Source organism: Lycorma delicatula, chromosome 8 (genome assembly GCF_047948215.1).
Source record: "Lycorma delicatula isolate Av1 chromosome 8, ASM4794821v1, whole genome shotgun sequence".
NCBI lineage: Eukaryota > Metazoa > Arthropoda > Insecta > Hemiptera > Fulgoridae > Lycorma > Lycorma delicatula.
Window position 1 is genome coordinate 140186780 of NC_134462.1, and position 17909 is coordinate 140204688.

At 28.6% G+C, this 17909-nt stretch overlaps 1 protein-coding gene across 1 annotated transcript in view; it reads left to right on the top strand.

The window, feature by feature from the left end:
- The window catches only part of Strn-Mlck (Stretchin-Mlck), a 599211-nt gene that overhangs the window by 570032 nt on the left and 11270 nt on the right, over window positions 1–17909 (top strand). Inside the window, exons 41-45 of the mRNA XM_075373431.1 lie at window positions 834–973; window positions 3432–3744; window positions 6298–6439; window positions 8979–9178; window positions 14163–14315. Of these exons, the coding sequence (XP_075229546.1) occupies window positions 834–973; window positions 3432–3744; window positions 6298–6439; window positions 8979–9178; window positions 14163–14315 (948 nt within the window). The remainder of the gene's footprint in view (window positions 1–833; window positions 974–3431; window positions 3745–6297; window positions 6440–8978; window positions 9179–14162; window positions 14316–17909) is intronic.

A 17909-nucleotide genomic window follows, 5' to 3' on the forward strand; every position in this document is an offset into this window, starting at 1 on the left:
TTTATAAGTGTTACAGACTGATAAGCGTTATCATTCAAACAAAGCCAATTACTGAAAGTTTGCATACATTGTTGTTTCTATGGCTTTTAGTATTTTGTATTTTGAACAAGGCACTGATTAATAGATGTTTCTGAATTATAAGAAAGCTATTAAGTACATTCTATTAATTTTCTGCTGGGTCTCAAACCACCAACATTCCAGCAGGCAATGATTGAGTTAATGTAGCTGCCTGGGAAACGTTAGCTTGATCATCATTCACAAAGTATGTGATTCATTCTAATTATACAGGCTTTGTGAATTGTTGGTTAAATGTATTACTGCAGAGAGAGTGGTTGACCAAAGTTAACCGTAAATTTACTGATTAAAAATATTGCATTGCTATGAAAATTTCCAAAGTGAGATAACAACTACGAGGAGATCATCCTTTGCTATTTGTGATCAACACAGATCAGATAGATATGACATATGATCATATGATCAATACTGATTTTATAGTTTCTGTATACATTCACATTGTATTTTATTAGTATTTTAGACGTGCTTGTATTTTTATGTGTATGAGTATTTAATAGAAAGAAAGATGAATGATATGACACATGAGGAACACAGAAAAATCATCAAGAATTGAACCACAGACCACCTGATTGAGATGTTAGAAAATTTATCATTTCACAGACAGATTTGTTGATTTTAATTTTTTTAATATTTATATGTAGTTCATATGATGTGTGTGTGTGTGTGTGTGTATGTTTGAATGTGTGTTCATACATTGTAACATGTAACACAATTATGTTGTATTTATGTTTGTTAACTTGTGTATATATTTTTTGTAGATGTCATTCATTATCGCATGTTGTTCATGACCTCATAACTGATCAGGAGTACTTATTTCGGGTAAGAGCTGAAAATATTCATGGAGCTAGTCAGCCTAGCATCGAATCAATGCCTGTACTTGTTGGAAGACACTTACTAGGTGCGTACAAATATGTACAAGTCCAAGCTAAACTGATATATTTATGTGTATTTAATTAATTCAAGCTTTGTAGTTTATAAAAATAATCTTTCTTTAATATTGATTATTCTTTTTTATTACATTATCATAATGTAAAATATACATTAATATGAATGTTTTCTATTTTTTGAAGATGGAAATTTCTGTATCATATACGGCTATGTAATTTTATATTAAAAAAGTTACATTAATATTCTAACTAATTGCTAAGACATTTGTTTTAGATTTTTAGATTCAGATTGGCTGTGGTTGTACAACGATCAGTAATCTAAGATTTTAGGTTTGAATCCAGCTCGTACCGATTTGAATTTATGACTCGATTTTAATGGCAGCTTGCCCAATTAGTTTGTCATTCATTAAGAGTAAAGTAAGCAATGATTACTTCATGTAATGTTAACTTAATTACTTACTCATTTTATAATACCTCTCAAAATTAAATGCTAATTCTCTCTACCTTTTAATTAACAGTGTTATTTAAGTTTTCTTAAATTATTCATTTGAGAATACATGAAAGAATTTAGTAAAGAAAGTGAATAAATTTTTGTAATCTCTAATAATTAAGTAATCTCAGGCCTACAATGGCCATTGTGAGTGTTTCTATGTCCTTTTATTGTAGCTGTTTTTTGTAATTTTGATTCCTTTGTTACACCAAGCGGTTCTGGTCACTCAAGGGGAATCGTTCTCTATTGTTAACTCACGTGTTACTTCTCCATTAAGAGAAACCCTCTATTTTATATCATTTTCTTTACTTAAGTGTATTTGTTGTGAAGCTATTTTTTATTGTTACATTAGATGATGCTAGTAATCTCTCAATATTTGATTTTGTTTTATTGTTACATAAAGAGCTACTTACATTTATTTATATTCACGATGATTCATGTTCTTTATTTTTTGTTCCTTATTAGTTTATTGTTATTATTTGTATCTTGTAAATTTCATGAAGTTTGTGTTAATATTCTTATAACAAAGGTGATGTAATGATAAATTTTAGTATTATATGTTAATTTATTTCCAAGGTTATTGATTATGTCTTTAATTAATTAAATCTTACTAGGTGACTTACCCAACTGGTAATTAAAGTTTAATTAAAATTACATTTATGATTCTTTAATTAGTGAATGAAACTGATTTAAAATTTTAATTTTAATAATCTTTATTAAAGCAACCTTTTAAAATTAAAATTTTAGATCTGAGAAACTTACAGAACGTGATTTCAAAATCCTAATCAAAAGGAAAAAAAATTCTACAAAAGTTATTCAAGTTACACTAGGATTTTTCTGAAAATTACTTCCTCAATGAATCATTAACTTTTATTTAAGTATTGATGTCACTTATCTCTTTTGATTAATGATAAAAATTAATTTCTACCAATAATGATAATTAATTCCCACTAATAACTGTAATATTTGTTGTACACAAAGTGAAGTTTTATGGTGTTTTATTAGGTGACAAGTTCTTGTGTGATGAAAAAAATGATTTCGTTTGTAACAAAATCAAGCTGTACTGTTTTATTTTGAAATGTCTTAATAAAACACTGAGCTTTTCATCATTATTAAATATTTATTTGCCTATGCATGTTCTGATAAAAAGTACAATGTCTTCTCTTGGAGCTCCCTCAGAAAGTCAGACTGAGTTTTTAAGATACAAAAATGGACTATCAAATTGTTGTCTGGTGTCTGTAAGTATGAATCGTATAGACCATATTCAGAAAATCAAATAAGTTACCTTACTTCTTTTTATATTTATAAATCTGAAGTCTATTCTAAAAAGAATAGTCATTTATTCTTAAAAAAAATAACTATATCCACCTCCAACAAACCAGAAACAGAACTTTTTTCTTATATTTCAACACAATACTTCAGCTTACAAGAAAACAGTCTTATTATGTTTCTGTTGTCATTTTTAATAAATTACCAAACTTTTTGAGAAATATATTTAATATTTATTTAAAATACAATTAAAAGTAATCTTTTATGGAAACTCTATTGATATTTTTAAATGTTACTAATTAAAAAAAGGCTGTTGTTTTTGTATTCTGTCCAATAAGTACATAATATGTGCTCAGAATAATTTTCAATAAAAATTATGAATTATTATGTAGTAGTGTTTTATCTTTAATGTATTTACCTTACATTAATTCATAGTTTTACATTTCAATAATTAATACGGACTATAATCGTATCTATTCAATATAAAAAAAAAATCTTATAATTTATGTTTTGATATTTATAATTTATCTTACAATGATGTGAATTATGTAATCTGTTATTATGTATTAATTAGAATAAAAGATTTACTTATTTATGTGAAATTAAAAAATTTCACTTAAAGCTGTTAAAATTATAGTTTGTTTAAATCTGTAAATTGATTTGTGAATCCAACTTTTGAAAAATTACAGTAACTTCTTTATTATTAACAGATAGCAACAGCGATGATGAATCACATGAATTGATTAATAACAATCCAGTTGAAGTTCAACCTGGTGATGATTTTGTCAGTAGATTTGAAGTGTTAGAAGAATTAGGTAAAGGACGTTACGGTGTTGTCCATAAAGTTTTGGATAATAAAGCTGGTTGTAATATGGCAGCTAAGTTTGTAAGATGCATTAAAAAACAAGACAGACAAAAAGTACAAGAAGAAATTGATATAATGAATTGTTTAAGGCATCCAAAGTTGTTGCAATTGACTGCCGCCTATGAAAACAACAGAGAAGTTATTATGGTTATGGAATAGTAAGTATTCAAAATATTTTTTCAATTTTTTTTTTTAAATGTGATTATAATTACACATTCAGAGTATGTGATGGGGTACTTTCTAGATTTCTAGTATAAATAACTCCGAACATTTTTAAGGATCAATAGAGTAACATGTTCTCTTTCTTTAAAAATTCAATATTCCCTATTTGTATTCCCTATTTTAATGAAATTGCTAATGAGAATTTATTTTAGATTCTTTACAGAAAAATGTTAAAACAATTTTCTCTTAGTTTTGAAAATACACTTCATTTTATTAAGCCCTTTTTTATGTTGCATTATTTTATCTTTAAATAGTACACAAGTATACATGCGAAAGTCTTTACTTACTTTTTCTTTTTTTAAGTCAATCGTTCTGTTAGGCAATCATATTGAACCACATTCAACTCAACCATTTACTGAGTTGAACCGTTGCAACAAACAGGTGAGTTTTTGCTGGATCCCTAGCCATGTGTAAATGCCGGTTAATGAGCACGCAGATTCCGCTGCTAAAGGTACATGTATCCAATCGGCTTTCACTACTAAAACTATCGATTTTATTAATTCTATTAAACACACTCTTCAACGAAGGTGGCAAGGTGACTGGACTACTACAATAGATAATAAATTTTGATTTCTGATACATCAAAGATATTGTCATGGCGATATCTGCCGTGGATATCTATGTCATGGGAAGTTGCCATGGAGCTCTTCAATACAGAATAACCGTAGAGAGGAGAGAGGTTATTATTTGCCTTTTACGAATAGGACATACTTACTAATCTTACATATGAACACCTCTGATGTACCAGTTTGTGTTTGGTGCAGCTACCAACTAACGATACACCACATCCTTATAGACTGGGTGTATTTGCGGTATTGCATTGTAAATTTAAATTAGGAGCTATAACATTCAAGATATTCTAGGAAACAATATGATGATGCTATCGAATATCCTTTCTTATGGCTGTTCATCTGGATTCGATTAATAATTATTGAAATATTTTTTTTTGTAATACTGTATTTTGTTTGTTCTGAGTGATGTTAATGCGAATATGTTTTTTGACCAAAAAGAAAAGAAAAATTTAATCACGTAAGGTTAGATTTAGGAGAATAGTGTATACAAAAACAATACAATTTTTTTTTTTAAGTAATAAAATTTGTATTGTAGTTGATTTTAAAAACTTTGAATTGTTTATTATTTAAATATTAAAAACCAATTTACAACTTTAGATAAAAACCTGTCCTGTAGGTAGGATTTCCTTAGGTTTAATCCATATGGATGGAGTTTTATTTATCTTAGGTTGATAGCCTTTTATCTTATCTTGTAGTAGTTTTTAACATCAATCAATTAGAGCTGATTTTTATTCCCTTCTGTTCTATACTAATCTATTAATTTCAACACATTCATTATAAATTAATAATTAGTATAAACCACCTTACCAGCACGTTGATATGTTCTCTAGATCTTTTGGCTTACTTGGAAGTCATCATTAGGAATTAAAATTAATGCATTTAATCAAAAGTTTAAGAAATCATAGTTAAAATTTAAAAACTTTTGACTTTAAATGCATTAATTTTAACTCCTGATGATGGCTTCCAAGTAAGCTGAAAGATCTAGAGAACATATCAACTTGCTGGTAAGGTGGATTATACTAATTGTTAATTTATTCATTTAACATATCAGCGGTACCATGTTTGAAAAATTAACATTCATTGTAATTTAATTATTTGCTTACACATTTTTTTTCTTTCACTAGATTTTATTTATTACCATAACTTTCACTACTGAATTAACTTAGCCTAGATGCTTTAAGCTAAGATGTGACATGTCTTTCCGACCCACTTCTTCAAACTGAATTATGTCACAGAGTTTTTTGTGCATAGTTTTTTTTTTATAAGTTTTTGGTTGTTTTCAGAAATAAATCTGGTTACCTGTAACACCTGCATTGATCTCATTAAATTGTGAGCTGTTGATGTGTTGGTGTTAATACTAGAAAATGGTACATTTTTTAAAGTATATTTCATCTCAACCCATTAACTCATTGCAAACCAAATGTTTATCGTTATCAGCATGTTAGGTACACAAACATGAACCAATCATAAGCAAAATGGATGTAGTACGATAATTTCTTTTTAGGTTTGCTCTTTCTTTTGCTCTACTCTATTTAATATCCATTTGAATTAATTATAAAATTGTATATTAAAAAATGTGTTACATACTGTCAATTTGATATAAATTTCAATCTGTAGGAGTTCATATTTTTATAGAAAATGGTATTTTATGTGTACTTTTTTAAATTATTGTTATAGCTCTCTTAAAGTATTATTGTAGTCCTACACTTTTTGTTTGTAATGATACTATTTACCGTGCAGTAATTCTACTGATATATTAGGTTTTCTATTATATCACAAGTTTTCAAGTACAACTTAAAATAAGGTTTGTGTAAAGTATAATACTTCTAAGAGTGAAGTTTTGAAATGGTAAATAATAATTTAACCTTTTTCGGTGATGCTACTTCTTTCACAATTATTTTATTGAAAAAATTTCAGTATTACTGGTGGTGAATTATTCGAGAGGGTGGTTGCTGATGATTTCACATTGACTGAACGAGACTGTATATTGTTCATGAGACAGATTTGTGAGGGTGTTGAATACATGCATCAAAATGATATTGTTCATCTTGATCTTAAGGTAAGCACTTAATTTGTAAATTGCAAATAAGTAAACAAAAACTATAATTTACAGTAATTGTATGATTTATGCAGTAAAGCATAAGTTTTTATAGTTTTCTGTAGACCATCAAGAAAATTTGTTAAATTTGACAGCTAACTGAATAAAAGTTGAGAATGAAATGTCTAGTAGTTCTTTTGTTGCTGAAAAAGTAAAACAAACTATTGGTAGTTAGACTTTCAGTAGATAAAAGTCTGAATAATATAAGAGTAAAAATGTGTTAATGCTTGTGTGTGAAGCTTTTTTTTAGGAGATCCAATAGAAATTACCTAGAAAATAGATTAATTAGTCAGCAAGTATTGAAGATGTAGACTGTCTTTATTTCAAACAAGTCAAATTTGATCAAATAAGATTTTAGCATAGAAATGGTGATTGTAGAAGTTAGCATACTGTACAAATTTGCCGAGAATTTACTGCTGTTAAGCTAAATAAATAATAATGCAGTTCAGTTTAAAATGAAAAGTCGGATGAAGGACTGAAAAGCACGAGTAAAGCAAGAACTGGAATTCTCTACTGTATTGTATTCTATATTATTTAATCTTCTTTAGTCAAGCGAGACAGTAAACTACCCAACTCATAAGGTGATCAACCTTTTTCCTATGAAAAGGACTGAAATTAATTGAAATTATGAAATGACTGAAATTAATTATGCTACATGATAAATGCATAATAAAAACATTTTATATTGTAATTATGCTTATATGCTTATTAATTATTGTTTAAATGAGTACATTTCTATTGAATGAATATTTTTTTTTAATGTATCATCTTGAAATATATTGGAAATATCTGAACAAGAAATATTCTTCATCTTGAATTTTATGGTGAGTGCTGCAGCTAGAGTATAACCATTCAATCTTGAATACAGAGATTTACAGATTAGTCTTAAAAGTATCGAAAAGGAGGACATGTAGGAGGATGCATGCTTTGCAAGGGAGGACAGAACTTACAAAAGAAGGACTGTCCTCCCTAAAAAAGAGGACAATTGTCACCTTGCTGATCAGAAACAGTTCTTCTATGTGTAGATCATTGCCTTTCTTTACTTACCTCTCCTTTTGCTTTGAATGTGGCTGACAGAATGAGAATTCTGTTCAAGCATACTTACTCCTCTCTGGGTTTAGATAAAAAGATAAAAATTGTGGAAAAAGTGTCTTTTTTACACCTGTTGGGTGAAGCCAATAAAATAAATCAGTGCCAGTTCTTATATTCAACAAATTTAGTTCAATGAACGTCATATTATTTCTTTCTTATATAAGATCTTTTCATGAACTTTTTTGGTTTTCTTTAACTGTTTCTGCAGTTTTACTTAAAACTAATATGTATAAGTATAAATGTATAATAAATAAATATGTATAATATAAATGTATTAAAGAATTGATCTTTTTTTAGTTAAATTCATTTTTTTGTCCAAGTAGACAAAAAAATGAATTTTTTTTCCAAGTTAGTAGTGATGACCAAAAATTTTTTCAGAATAAATAGAAATTAGTAAAAAAAATGGTTACGTTATGTAATACTTTTATTATGTTGTAAAATTATATAAAATTAAGAAATTTTCTTAGCAGTAGACTTAAAAATCCTGTTAAATTAAAACAAATAGTAACAATTTAAAATGCCTTTTTATTGTTTTTGTTACTTTAGTAGTATTATAGAAAAAAGGGTAGATCCAACAGCAGTAGTGAGTTGGGAGATATTTCTACAACACAATTTTAATGAAGGGCACAGAGTTTCTCTTTAATTAACACTACAGTAAATAAATTCATAGATAAGTATGACAAAATTATGTTTATATTTTTATAAAATATTAAAAAACATGACTTGCTTTCTAAATTTCTAGAAAAATAAACTTCCAAAATCTTTCAAGATATTTTTTCAAGATTTTGAAGGATGAAATTAGATTATTGCTTTGAAAAGATCTGGAAGCATATTTCCAGTTACTTAGAATGTAAGTCATGAGTTTTATTATTTTATAAAAATATGTCTGTGGATTTGGAATATGATAAAAAAAGGGAAACTCCTTACAAATTGAAGTGTCACTGCATAAATGTTTTTTGAATTCCATAATTTTCTTTTGGAACTGAAGGAGGTTTTTAAAGTCCAATTTTTCTTTATTGGCACTTTTTTCTGCATTTGTATTATAACATCCATTTTGTGATAACTGGGCGTGCTTATAAAAAGGTTATATTGATTCACGTTCAGAAATCTGACTTAATTCAGACTACAAAACCTATTTTAATTATCAAAGAATTTGTTTTAAAAGTAATTTTAAGGTTTCAGCACTCCATTTAACTGAAATACATTTTATTAAATAGATCATTTTTATTATAAATTATTATTTTTATTTATATAAAAATTTTAAAATGAACTATTTTGTATTTTCTATGAAATTACTATTAAAGTTCTACAATTGAAATTATTCACCAGTGTGTTTTTGTTTTCATTTAAAACCGATAATGTCGTAGTTTCCTCCTGTAATTTAATTAATGTGTTCTACTTTTTACAGCCTGAGAATATTATGTGCCACACAAGAACTTCACATCAAATCAAAGTGATTGATTTTGGATTGGCGCAGAGGTTATGTCCCAACACAACATTAAGAGTACTGTTTGGAACACCTGAGTTCATTCCACCTGAAATAATAAATTATGAACCTATAGGAATTGAATCTGATATGTGGTCTCTTGGAGTTATTTGCTATGTACTGTAAGTTATACAATAATGATGATAACTTTATAATTTATTTATTCTCTTCAGACATCAAATATTAGTTACCACCCTCTCTTTTATCATGTGTATTGAATTTTAAAAACACCAATCCTAGTCAGGATTGAAATCCAGAAACCTTCTGGATGAAAGGCAGAATGCTGCTACTTCACCACCAAGTCGGAATGATGGAGATACAGTAAAAAGAAAATAGCAATTAGTAGAAATTCCTAGAAGTAAGACGAGTTTGTGTTTTCTGTTAGATAAAAAATAAAAATACAAAATGTAAAAAAAATCTGTTAGACCAATTTACCAAGAGTGATCAATTATTCAAAGAATTTATTAGTCATAACTTAATAATTTTTTACTTCCTTGTACAAAGTAAAGGAAGTATTGTAATCGTGAAAATTTTGGTTTTCTGATTTCAACGGAACTATCCATATTGACCAACCCTGAATCCATTTTAACTAGTTTCGGCATGGCATCTGTATGTATGTATGTATGTGCGAATGTACCTCGCATAACTCAAAAACGATTAGCCGTAGGATGATGAAATTTTGGATTTAGAACTGTTGTAACATCTAGTTGTGCACCTCCCCTTTTGACTGCAATCGACTGAACCAAAAGTGTCCAAAAAGGCCCAAAATCCAAAAAAATTTGAATTTTGAACTTTTTCTTAACTGCAGTAATAAGCACTCATTGAGAGCTTTCAATGATCATAAGTAGTACTTATTTTCATTGGTTCCAGAGTTGTAGCCTAATAAAATTTTAATTAATGAAATATTTGGATCTTACAAAGCACATCGGTTCAAATCAAACTTCATCTCCTTTTTTTAAATTTAAATATATTGATTTATTAATAATCATTAACCTCTAATTCTAAAAAAAAATTACGATAAATAATAATATTCAAAACAATAAAAAAAAAAAATGAAAAAGTTATTAATGAAATAAAATTTTATGTACTTTTTATTTAAAAAAAATATATATATTTAATTTAATAGGTGTTCAAGGAAATATGTGGTGTCCACATCATATTTTTTTCTGTAATATATTAAGCAAAATTTAGTTAGTGTTCAGATTTTTACTCAAATCAGAAGATTTTTAGGTAACTAAGAATGGATTTCATCAATGTGCTGTCCATTTGCTATCAAAATACAGTTATTTAGACATATCTGAAAATGTTTTAATGTAAGTGAAAATTTAAATTATATGAATAGACAAAAAGGTGCTTTTCAAGAAGATGCCCACAACCGATAAGATAATCTGTAGTTAGTCAGTTAGTTACTATGGTTATCAGTTAGATGGCACCACTGAAACACTATATAGAAATAACAAAATAAAATGAGATTTTAAATATAATCTAACCAAACTTAACCTACGCTCACTAGTGAAGGTTAGCAAGCGAAGCGAGCGTAGGTTAAGTTTGGTTAGATTATATTTATAATTTTACATCCTATTAAGGTATTCAGATATCAAGTTTAACTTTATTTGCCAAGCAATGGATTCTGTTATTATTATTAAAGTGATAGTTTATCTTTATTAGCTTAGCAGAAGCGATATTCAAGATGTTCTAAAAAAGTAAATCCTGTTTAGGTATTCAAGTTTATCTTTAGCTAAGTTATAGCGATAGCCTTTCAGTGGCGCCATCTAACAACTGACCAACTACAGATCACCTTATCAAGCATCTTCTTAAAAATTACTGACAAAAGTCTGAATAAACAAAAATGATTAATCAAATTAGTAGCAGTATTCTATGTTAAATCATGTTTTCATTTGTGCTTAGTTAATTATTTATTAATTTTATTAGTTAAAAGTTTCTTATTTGTTGGTATGCTATAACTGGTGTGCTACTACAAAGTTCTCCTGGGACTTTCATAACCTATTCTACCTATGAAAATAATGGTAAAAATTAGATTTAGTCTAAATTAGGTTTAGAAATTATTTACTGAGAATTAAATTCTCTACAAATTTTGCTTAAAAGTTTTATGTGTTTACTACTCATTTAACAAAGTTGTTGTGTGTCAAACATAAACAACAGGATTTTTTATCCTAATTTATTGATTTTCACCCAAAATTTCCCAAAAATTACTGCAGATATGATTCTGGAACCTATTTTATTCTATTTTTCTGGCTAAAAACCATAATAAATCACTAATTCTGTTCCTTAATTAATGTCTTAAAAATTCCAGTACAACATTTCATTTAACCGGGGTAGCTGAAACCTGAGTGACCTCTTTCATTAGCTATAACTAACAAAGCATTTTAGGATATTTTAAGACACCTTGTTGGACATCTAACAAGATATGAGGAACCCTACAAGATATGAGGAAATTAATAATCAAAGAATGAACAGTTGTGAAGAGAGGTGGCAAGGAAAATTTAAGGAGTTAAATGAAGGAAGAGAGAATGCTATAGATTAATTTCAAAAGAAGAAGAAAATTGCTTTCAATGAGGTTTTAAGCATTCTTTTGGACTCTATATTTTTATTAAAAAATAATAATAAAAGTACTAGTCGTATTTAATGTACTGTGTATTATTTTCATCAGCAAACCATATGCAGTGATATCTCGGTATAAGACCTTAATGTTTGGACATTGAAATTCCTGATGTTTGGACTTATATCAAATAGAACGTATACCAAACCAACTTTTCCTATAAGAAGTAATGTAAAAATTATTAATCCATTCTAATGTAAAAAAAACCGCCTATTGATATTATAACTACAATAATGGGGTTGTTAATATTTTAAACGCTATTTAAACACATAAATAAATTATGAGATTTTATTATAGATTAAATTTAAATTCTGCTTAATACTAAAATACAGAAAGAACAAATGATATTATATTCTGTGGAAGAAGTTCCCTTGTAATAAAACCTGACATTCTGGTGTTTTTTTCCATCTTCTGTTGTTTTCCACTAGGCTCAGCTGGGTTTGACTTTTTTGAAAAATCTATCCAAAGAATTTTGTTTCTGTCTTCTTCTTAGGATGTTTCTAAAGTGTGACATTGTCTGCTATTTCCAAATGATAGTACTGTGATTTGTTTGAACTTTGTTGGGGTGGTATCTTTGTGAAAAAAGTTTTCACGTGCATCAATTTCGCAAGGATTTCTTTGATTAATGTAGAAGAAGCTTCCTGCACCTTTTCCTCTTCTGAATCTGAAGAGAGTTTATCCATTCTAGTCTAATACTCATCCTTATCCAGTTCCTGTAACTCCTCAGTGGTCAGTTCTTCATTGCATCCCTCCACTAATTCTTCCACATCATCATCACATACATCCAGTTCCATGGATCTGGCCAGAGAAACAATATCCATCACTATGGAGAGCACAGATTCGACGTCCCTTTCAGTTACTGCTTGTGGCCGCAAATTTTTCAAAGTGCAGTTCATTGTTCTGTGGGAAACTTCCTGCCAAACTCTGTCAATGTGCGATAAGGAATCTACGATATTAAAATAAGCTTTCTAGAACTCTCTCAGGGTTAATTCTGTCTCAGAGGTCATTTGAAGGCACCTCTGGAATAATGCTTTAGTGTAAAGTTTCTTGAAATTATGACCTTCTGATTCACGGACTGAATGAGTGGAGTCATATTAGGGGGAAGGAACTTTACAGTAATGAGGTCGAACTCAGGCAAGATGTAATCCTTCAAGCTTGGTGGGTGAGTGGGGGCATTATCCATTAGGAGGAGAGCCTTCAAAGGCTCTCCTCCTTAAGTCATGTCACCTTCATATTTTTCAAAAATCTATTTTTTCAGTTCCATAATGATCTTAGCCATTTTTTTAGTTTTGTGTTTCTTTTCATTTGCTGTTTTACATTCCATGATTAATAAAAATAAAAAAATTTACTTAAAAATAAAAATCAGGAAAAAATTAACAAAAATTTAAAGAGCAAATATTGTTTACTTCTATATCATCAGCTGTACTGACATCGACCGATTACAGTCCTGTATGTTACTCCACTCTACTCCTCCATATTGTGCATGTGTTGCAGTGCAGTACTTATACATGCTAGGATGCTGTTCAGTACAATCATATCACATTTACGGTTTAAATTCAGCCATTATTAAGCAAAATATGTAACAAATTACCAGTCATGAACAGCATTTAAACGATTTCTAGAAGTTTTTAAAAAGTATTCCCTAGTTTATTTAACATAATTTACAAAATATAAATGTAAGCTAATGATAGATTCTAAATTAACAAACCAAATGGAATAAACTTTAATGCATCCTGTTTTGCAGTTATATTTTGTTATATGATATCCTTACTTGTATGATCAGTCAGTTAATAATACATCAACTGTGAATATAATTGTTTATTTATTTAATTTTTCCTCTGACATAATTATTTAAAAATGACTCAAAATTCACACAAAAAATTTATGTTGTATACCGAACAGAAATTGTATACTGAACACATTTCACATCTAAATAGGACGTATTCCAAAGCAGACATATACCGAGGTACCACTGTACCTCTCTACTCCTCCGTATTGTGCATACATTGCAATGTAGTGCTTATGCTTGCAAGGATGCTGTTCAGTACAAACATATCACATTTATGGTTTAAATTCAGCCATTATTAAGTAAAGTATGTAACAAATTATCAGTCATGAACAAGATTTAAATAATTTCTAGAAGTTCGTAAAAAAATATTTACTAGTTTATTAGTTTATTTAACATAATTTGCACTTTTTTCATTTTTGTTTTGTGACCAAATGGAAATTTTTTGGAAGAAACACTTTTTGCATTCCTACTGTATATCCTCATCTTATTCTGCAAAAGAAAAATGAAAAAGGTAAAACTTAATTAAGTGTGGAGTAGATCAGCATGGAGACCAAAAACTAATAAGCTTTTGCAGCAATTGAAAGAAAATAAATTGATTTTACTTTATTAAACTCTAGAAAAATAGTTTGTAATGCATGTGTTGTACAGTTAAAAATGCTAATTTCTTTTTAAAAATTACAACTTTATAATTTTCCAGATTATCAGGGCTATCTCCATTCATGGGAGACAATGATGCAGAAACATTTGCAAATATAACTAGAGCTGATTTTGATTTTGATGATGATGCATTTGATGCTATCTCACAAGATGCAAAAGATTTTATTAGCGGACTTTTAGTTAAAAGGAAAGAGTAAGTGTGTTATCATTTTATTTATTTTTTGTTGTTAATAAGTTAAATATCTATTTTAACTATCCACTTATAGTCTCATAGTCTGAATCATTTAATAAGCGATAAACAAATTATACTTAAATAACTAATTTATGAGGGTATTGAAAAATAGACTGATTCTTTTCATCCAAAAATATGTTCATTATCAGTCAATTATTTATTTATCAGAACTTTATTGTTTGTAGCTCATTGAGCCAATGCTTACATCTCATTTAACATGCGATATACTGCCACTGGAGTAGCTAAGAAGTTGTGGTAATCTTTCTTTTCTTTATTATTTTATTACTTGTTTTAAAATTTCACTTCGTAATAAGGTACAAATTCAATGAATCAAGGGTTATAAAAAATACAAAAGAAAAAAGAGCTGCAGATTGACATGGCAATTTATGTTGAAGATGTCTTTTTTTTTCTTTTTCCTGTTTAGCCTCCGGTAACTACCGTTCAGATAATACTTCAGGGGATGAATGAGGATGATATGTATGAGTGTGAATGAAGTGTGGTCTTGTACATTCTCAGTTCGACCATTTCTGAGATGTGTGGTTAATTGAAACCCAACCACCAAAGAACACCGATATCCACGATCTAGTATTCAAGTCCGCGTAAAAATAACTGGCTTTACTAGGACTTGAACGCTGGAACTCTCGACTTCCAAATCAGTTGATTTGGGAAGACGCGTTCACCACTAGACCAACCCGGTGGGTTATGTTGAAGATGTCTGTCAGAATTATCCACACAAAGATGGCAGAAATATAGGGGTAAATTCCTGCTGATTTTTCCTTGGTAGGGGGTGGGGGGTGTTCATATTCAAAGCGGTCTGGCCCCAAGGAGAAGTAATTAGAAAAAAAAAAAGGATTTAATGTATCACATTAAATCCATTTTGATTATTTTTCAATATTAAAAAGTTGATTGATTATATTTGGAATAATTTAATTTTAACACTATGTTCTATTATGTAACATCGGCTCATGTAACCAAAACTTACTAATTCAAAAATCTCCTCAATAAGAAGCTTAATATTTTTCCCTCTTAACAGGAAGACAATAAAAACTGTTTTTTGGGTATTTTAGCATAGTTTTACCATCATATTTCAAATTTTCAAGAAATTTCTCAGTGTTTTTAAGAGACAATGTTTTCCCCAAAATTTGAGTGTAAAAACATACTAAGCAGAAATAACTTAGAAAACTTTGTGTTCGATTAGTTAATTTTTCTTACCAAATGGAAGCAACCTATATGAATTCATAATTTCTCGCAGAAAAGCCATTAATTTATTGTTTTTTGTGACACGTGAAAAGCATCCGAGTTCAAAAGGTACTAATCATGAGTTTGTTTTTTCTCTGAGTAAAGATGTTCATTACACAGATCAGTGCCATGATGAACAAAGAATAGGTATTATTTGTAGAGCTAAATATTATTTTAACTTTTGCAAGCTTCCATGCTGATACACAACAGTGTATTCAGATCATTGAAGTAAGCAATGGGGCACTATGCCTCACTTTCTCAAGGGCTTTGCCATTTTTCATAATGGCTAGAATTTCATGGCAGGTCACCTACAACTATTTGCTAATTTTTCAACATCTTTACCTGTGAAGTGACAATCAGTGGTTTCACTTAATGACTTCTTTATCTTAACAGTATTTCCCACGCTTACGTGGAGTGTCAGCAGCTCATTGTGACTGTTCAGTTAATTTGCTTTTTCATTAGAAGTTAGATTCGATTGAATATTTTGAATTACGTAAGTGAATTAACATTATACCTTAATATAATCATAATCTGTTGCCGAATATAACTGTAGGTAGAAATTATGATTCATTCTATTTTTATCTTCTGTTTATCTAAATTTATTCTTTTAATTAAATTTTTTATCTTTTCATAATCAAAAGGTAAGATGAATTGGAAAAAGTAAATTGTTTCCAGTTGCATTTTGAATTACAGAGTTTTAACTAGCTGAATGATAATGCATACAAGTCAGTTTCAACATATGCTCAGTATATTAAAATTCTGCAATGCGTATAATGACCGTTATAAAATATTCATGAATATAAAATCTTCTGTTATTTTCTGCTGGTGTTGAACTTTGGTTAACACTAGTAAAAAGTATAATACTTTAAAATACTTTTAACTATGCCTTACATGATGAAATTAGGCTGTATATAAAATAAAAATTAGAAATAAAAGGACTTTTCTTAGGTTTACTTCAGTGAAGTTTTTAAGTCATAATTTAAACATTTTTATTTATTTATTTATAATAATGGTTTTTTACCCATCATAACGGAGATGGTATATGCGTTTGGGGTAAGAGTTTGTGTATGTGTAAGCGTGTCCATGTGTTTGTATGTGTGTTACCATTTTCCTCAAAAACTACTGAACCAATTTCGATGCAGTTTTTTGCATTACATAGGTATCGCTTCTGAGCAGGTTCTTAGATTAGTTTTATGGTTATAAGCCACCAGGGGGTGCTGCAGTAGATATGTTTCTTCAAAGGATTTTGAATGTTTCTAAGACTTTCTAACTCCAGCAGGTTTAAATTATTGTGTGAATTATTAAATAATTTGCGCTAGTCAAGTATACTAAACTTTCATCATCATCATCATCAGCATATAAACATCCCACTGTTGGATTCAGGCCTACTAATCTTTAAGAAGTAATAAATAAAAAATAAAATTAAAATTTTTTTTAAATCCATGATGAAAATCCTTAAAAAAACTTCCAATAATTAAATTACTGTATTTTTACCTTATAATCCTCGGTTGACATTGTGATGTTGTGTTCAAGACAATAAAATTTAAGATATTGATTGATCGTCATGCATGACCTGTAGACTGCATATATAAGCTTTTGTTATCATCATAGTCCATGCATGACGGTTCAGTAAAATCTTATATTTTATTGTCTTAAAAACAATATCTCAATGTCACAGAGAATTTATAAGGTAAAAATACAATTATTTATTTATTTCACATTTTTTAAGGTTTGTTGTCATGGGTTTTTTAAAATATTTAATTCTATTTTTTGTTTATGTAAACTATTGCTTATACTTCTTTGGTAAAAATTATTTGTTTAATATTATGAATTACAAATGATGGTATCATTCATTTCTTCTAATTCGTAACCTGATTTAACATAAGTTTATGATTTTAGATTTAACATTTTCTTAGATAAAAATATAAAATAGATGGCACTTCCCAATTTGCATACATCCATACATGCAATGTGTAGTGTTTTAGACTTATAGGACCTCAAATCATTGAAATATATAAAAATCTAGAAGAGTAAATTTTTTTTACTGATAACAGCACTATTCTGTTATATTATATGACAACCAGGAAAGTAAAGTGATTTGTTGATCATTCACTTAAACTGATCTGGCCTTGGAATTAGAGATTTAGAAAGTGATTCATCATTGATAACTTTTGAAAAGGTGTGAAGGGTTCATCTATTTGTTAAAATATCATTGTGTTGAGCATGGGAAAATATGAAGTATTTTCCTAAGCTTAAAATTTTTTTATGGATTTTATTTAAAATCATCTGTATGTGTTTACTGCATTTAATACCAGA